The 5,236-nt window shown below is 38.7% G+C and overlaps 1 protein-coding gene across 1 annotated transcript in view; it reads right to left on the bottom strand.

Annotated features, from left to right (window-relative positions):
- LOC104999631 (EGF-like module-containing mucin-like hormone receptor-like 2) overlaps nucleotides 1–5,236 on the bottom strand; it is a 317,660-nt gene that overhangs the window by 22,368 nt on the left and 290,056 nt on the right. Inside the window, 1 exon segment of the mRNA XM_010855196.1 lies at nucleotides 3,258–3,427. Coding sequence (XP_010853498.1) covers nucleotides 3,258–3,427 — 170 coding nt within the window.

Below are 5,236 nucleotides of genomic sequence, written 5' to 3' on the forward strand. Positions count from 1 at the left end.
GGCACAGATTCGGCAGTGAGAAGGTTTCCTGGTGTTTGGAAACTTCTCTCTTTTTAAGACTCCCTTCCCGGGATGGAACTCTGTCCCTCCCTCTTTTGTCTCTTTTTTTGTCTTTTGTATTTTTTCGTACCTCCTTTCGAAGACTTGGGTTGCTTTTCTGGGTGCCTGATGTCCTCTGCCGGCATTCAGAAGTTGTTTTGTAGAATTTACTCCGCGTTTAAATGCTCTTTTGATGAATTTGTGGGAGAGAAAGTGTTCTCCCCATCCTACTCCTCTGCCACCTTGGCTCCTCCCCTCCAGTATTCTTGCCTGGGAAATACCATGGACAGAAGAACCTGGTGGGCTGCAGTCCACAGAGTTGAACATGACTTAGTGACAAACAGCAGCAACCGAAGGGTTAAATTTAGTATATTATGATCATTTTCAGTCATTTTCCATTTGGTTTAAAGAGATACAAAAGGAGCTGTTTGTAGGGCATTTATTGTAAGTGAAATCTTTTGGTTTAGATCTTGCTTAGGTAACATTCTGAGAAAGAAATAATTTGTTATATATGTAATAATATGTTATATAAGTAAATAAAACAAAACTGTGCAGTAACAATATATATTTGTTATCCAGCTCAGCTTATAAGATGTACTAATCATAGGGTTCCAATTTTACTCTGATAAAGCATTTTATTTATCATTTAAGCTCTGTGAAATTAGAATCCTAATCGCTCTTAATTTTGTGCAGTGCATGATGAATAGTAAAATATATTTTTCTAATGAAAATGTTAGTAATCTTTAGAAATGGAGAGTGAAGTTGAAGCATGCATGTATGGAGACCAACTGCCTTAGGTTGCCTGTGACTCAAGTTTTTTTTAGGACATAATCCAGAAAAATCTTGGGAACCATATTAGTTGTTTACCCTCCATGTAGGGTTTGACCTTATTTCCTCTCTTCCTGCATTTTAAGATAGACTTCTGAAGCTCAATTTCCTTGTCATATATCTTCATTTAGAGGAACTTTATAGGAAAAAAGATTGAAGCAGGTGATTTAATCCAAGGAAACTGGGGAATTGGGTCATGACTCCTTGACTATGCTGGGAGTGAAGTGAGCATACTATGTGGAGCAAAAAACTAAAATTCTCCTGCAATCTGAGTATCAGACATTCCCTTCATGCTTTCTTCCATAATGGTTCCATGAAGAGTTACTTGTAAAAAACATGAAAAAGTATCTTTTTTTTCCCCACAAAGATGACAGTTCAGAATTTTCCTCATCATCCAAGACAGCAAATTTGTGGTTTACTGGTTAATCCAATTCTGAGAAGGAATGTGTGAAAAATAATACCTTGTTAGAAAGTAGTAGACTTTTATACTGAAAATTATAAAAGATCATCAAAAGAAGCCAGGGAAGACCCAAAGCAATAGATAAAGATCCCATGTTCATGGATCAGAAGATAATGCAGTTAATATGGCAGCATTCCACCAAATTGACCTGTAGATTCAATACGGTCCTTATCAATATCTCAGTTATTTTTTCTCAGAAATTGACAGGCATATCTTTGAATTTACATGGGACTTCATGGGATCCAAAATAGTTGAAAAATCTTGACAAGAACAAATTGGTAGAGTCAATTTTCCAAAGTAAAATTTACTACAAAACAACATGACTCAAGATAGATGAGTGGAAGAGCCAAGAATGCAGGCATAAAAACTTATTGATGGTAACTTATTTTAACAAGGATGTCAGTACAAGTCCCTGGGGAAAGAGTAATCTTTTCAATAAGTGAAGATGGGACAACTGTATATCCATATGCTGAAGGTGGACCTCACAAAATTTATGAAACTCATACCAATAAAAAGTTAATTCCAAATGGATATACCTATATGCAGTTACTAAAACTACTAAAGTCTTGGAAGAAATGTAAGTGTAAATTTTTGTGGTCTTGTGGTAGGTCACTGTTTTTAAGATAAGACAGCCAAAGGAGAAGTGAACAAAAAGTAGAGAAACTGGACTTGTTAAAAATTAAAACTTCTGTGCATCAATGAACACCATCAAGAGAGTAACAATATTGGGAGCAAGGATGGGCTAAAGTCCTTGCACAATTTATATAGACCCCATGGTCTCAGTTTTTTCACCTATCAAAGGGAAACATAATAATACTTACCTTACCTTCAAGTGGTGATATGAAGAATATATAAACAAAAAATATGACAACTGTTTGTGTAAACACAAAAATAAAATTGCTTGGTAAGATTCACCTTGCCAGGATCTCTCCTATGCACCCTGTGATTATCATCCTGTTTTGCATTGTTTGTGTGTGTTGCAAATCCCAGGAATGACTACATAATCTGAAGGAAAAAGGAAATTCTCCAGTCTAACCTAATGCTTATGTCACCTTACTTTTATGACTATATAAACCACGTATTTACTGTTTTCTATATAGAAGTCGTGTTAGTGGTAAAGAACTCACCTACCAATGCAGGCAGATGCCAGAGACAAGCATTTGATATCTGGGTCAGGAAGATTCCCTAGAGGAGGACATGGCAACCCACTCCAGTATACATGACTGGAGAATCCCATGGAAAGAGCAGCCTGATGGGCTATGGTCCATAGGGTTGCAAAGAGTCAGACACAACTGAAGGGATTTGGCAGAAACACACACATATAGAGGGGTACCGTGGTGACATGAGTGCCTCTGGATTGCTTGTGCATCTCTGCTTCAGATCCAGAGTTTCTGTTTAAGTTGAGCCTAACATAGGACCATTCTCTGTTTTTTTTACATATTTTGTGCATGAAAAAGTCCATGCAGCATGTTACAGAAAAGGGTGCTCAACCCAGCTGGAGAATAAGAAGATAGTTATGTACAAGAGTTAAAATGAGCATAGAAACACAATGAGCAGAAGTAGAGGAAGACCTTTTTCCATGACAGAGAAATGTCCTGAGTGAGCCTAGATATAAACCACTGTGAGTCATAATAGAGTATCACCTACTTTATACCCAATTGTCCAGTGTGATAGACATGTGCTGCTCAATTGATCAGTGAATGAAGTGCTCTGAGGGACAGTGCATAATCTTACCTCACTGTGTTTAGAGGGTTCTGAGATAGCCCTGCTGGAGAGTGTGTACTCCTCAGATTCAGCTTTGGTTTTCTTGATCCCTTTGAACCTTATCTTGTATTGCTTTTGTACCTGTAGCAGCAAATCATGCTCTGGATCAGCTCACAGAGAGGAGTGAGGATTGGACGAGTCCTGGGGTGGAGTCAGATAGTGGTACCTGCTGGCTGAGGAGGCAGTGCATCAGGAAGATGAAGAAACCCTGCAGACCGTTGATGATGGTGAAGAGGTAGGCCATGACGTGGGCAACCAGTCCCACATGCAGGATTTCCAGCCACCACGTGCATCCCAAGATGAAGAACTGAACTGTGGCTTTAAATGTCAGCATCCATAGGAGGAGAAAAGAGGCTCACAATACACCCTGAGCAACACAATCAAGGCCTTTTCTTCTCTACTGCTGGATGTCTCTGACTCGGTTGTAGCCACTCTGAACTTTACTGTGAATGATTCTCTAAATGTTTTTTTGGGTTCAATATGGCATTTATCTTGGACTGAAGTTGGTAGTGACACTTCATAATGTGAGTTTCAGTAATATGATGTTGTATGAATATTCTGTTTCAATCAACTGATATTACTGTAGATGTTTTGTGCTGGCTCTGTGCATTAACAGTAACAAAGGAAAGATTTCTGATTTCACAAACCACCTGGTAAAACCAGGCTGATTATCCACATATCATATCTTCTAAGAGGCTAGGTATGTCCTTTGCTTTATTTTTATTTACATAGAGTGAATCTTCTGAACAAAGAATGTTGTAGGTCAATTCATGGAGAGGAAAAAGATAGGGACATCATTGAAGGGACAAGGGCAGAGGGACCTCCCGTTTAATGAATATATTTGACTATTGTCAAATATAATTAACAAATATAAAATACCATTGTATTTGTCTTCCCACTAGATGGTAAGGTTTGTGAAATGCAGAGTTCCAAAGAATAGCAGGGAGAGATAAGAAAGCCTTCCTCAGCGATCAATGAAAAGAAATAGAGGAAAACAACACAATGGGAAAGACTAGAGATCTCTTCAAGAAAATTAGAGATACCAAGGGAACATTTAATGCAAAGATGGGCTCGATAAAGGATGGAAATGGTATGGACCTAACAGAAGCAGAAAATATTAAGAAGAAGTGGCAAGAATACACAAAGAACTATACAAAAAAGATCTTTGTGACCCAGATAATCACAATGGTGTGATCACTCACCTAGAGGCAGATATCCTGGAATGTGAAGTCAAGTGGGCTTAGAAAGCAAGCATCACTACAAACAAAACTAGTGGGGGTGATGGAATTCCAGTTGAACTATTTCAAATCCTGAAAGATGATGCTGTGAAAGTGCTGCACTCAAAAAGCCAGCAAATTTGGGAAACTCAGCAGTGGCCACAGGACTGGAAAAGGTCAGTTTTCATTCCAATCCCAAAGAAAGGCAATGCCAAAGAGTGCTCAAACTACCACACAATTGCACTCATCTCACACACTAACAAAGTAATGCTCAAAATTCTACAAGCCAGGCTTTAACAATACGTGAACCATGAACTACCAGATGTTCAAGTTGGTTTTAGAAAAGGCAGAGGAACCAGAGATCATATTGCCAACATCCACTAGATCACTGGAAAAGCAAGAGAGTTCCAGAAAAAACATTTATTTCTGCTTTAGTGACTATGCTGAAGCCTTTGACTGTGGATCACAATAAACTGTGGAAAATTCTGAAAGAGATGGGAATACCAGACCACCTGACCTGCCTCTTGAGAAACCTGTATGCAGGTCAGGAAGCAACAGTTAGAACTGGCCATGGAACAACAGACTAGTTCCAAATAGGAAAAGGAGTATGTCAAGGCTGTATATTGTCACCCTACTTATTTAACTTATATGCAGAGTACATCACGCGAAGTGCTGGCTGGATGAAGCACAAGCTGGAATCAAGATTGCCAGGAGAAATATCAATTACCTCAGATACACAGATGACACCACTCTTATGGCAGAACATGAAGAAGAACTAAAGAGCCTCTTGATGAAAGTGAAAGAGGAGAGTGAAAAAGTTGGCTTAAAGTTCAACATTCAGAAAACTAAGATCATGGCATCCGGTCCCATCACTTCATGGGAAATAGACGGGGAAACAGTGGAAACAGTGTCATACTTTATTTTTGGG

This window comes from Bison bison, unplaced genomic scaffold (assembly GCF_000754665.1).
Source record: "Bison bison bison isolate TAMUID 2011002044 unplaced genomic scaffold, Bison_UMD1.0 scf7180017864358, whole genome shotgun sequence".
NCBI classification, from domain to species: Eukaryota; Metazoa; Chordata; class Mammalia; order Artiodactyla; family Bovidae; genus Bison; species Bison bison.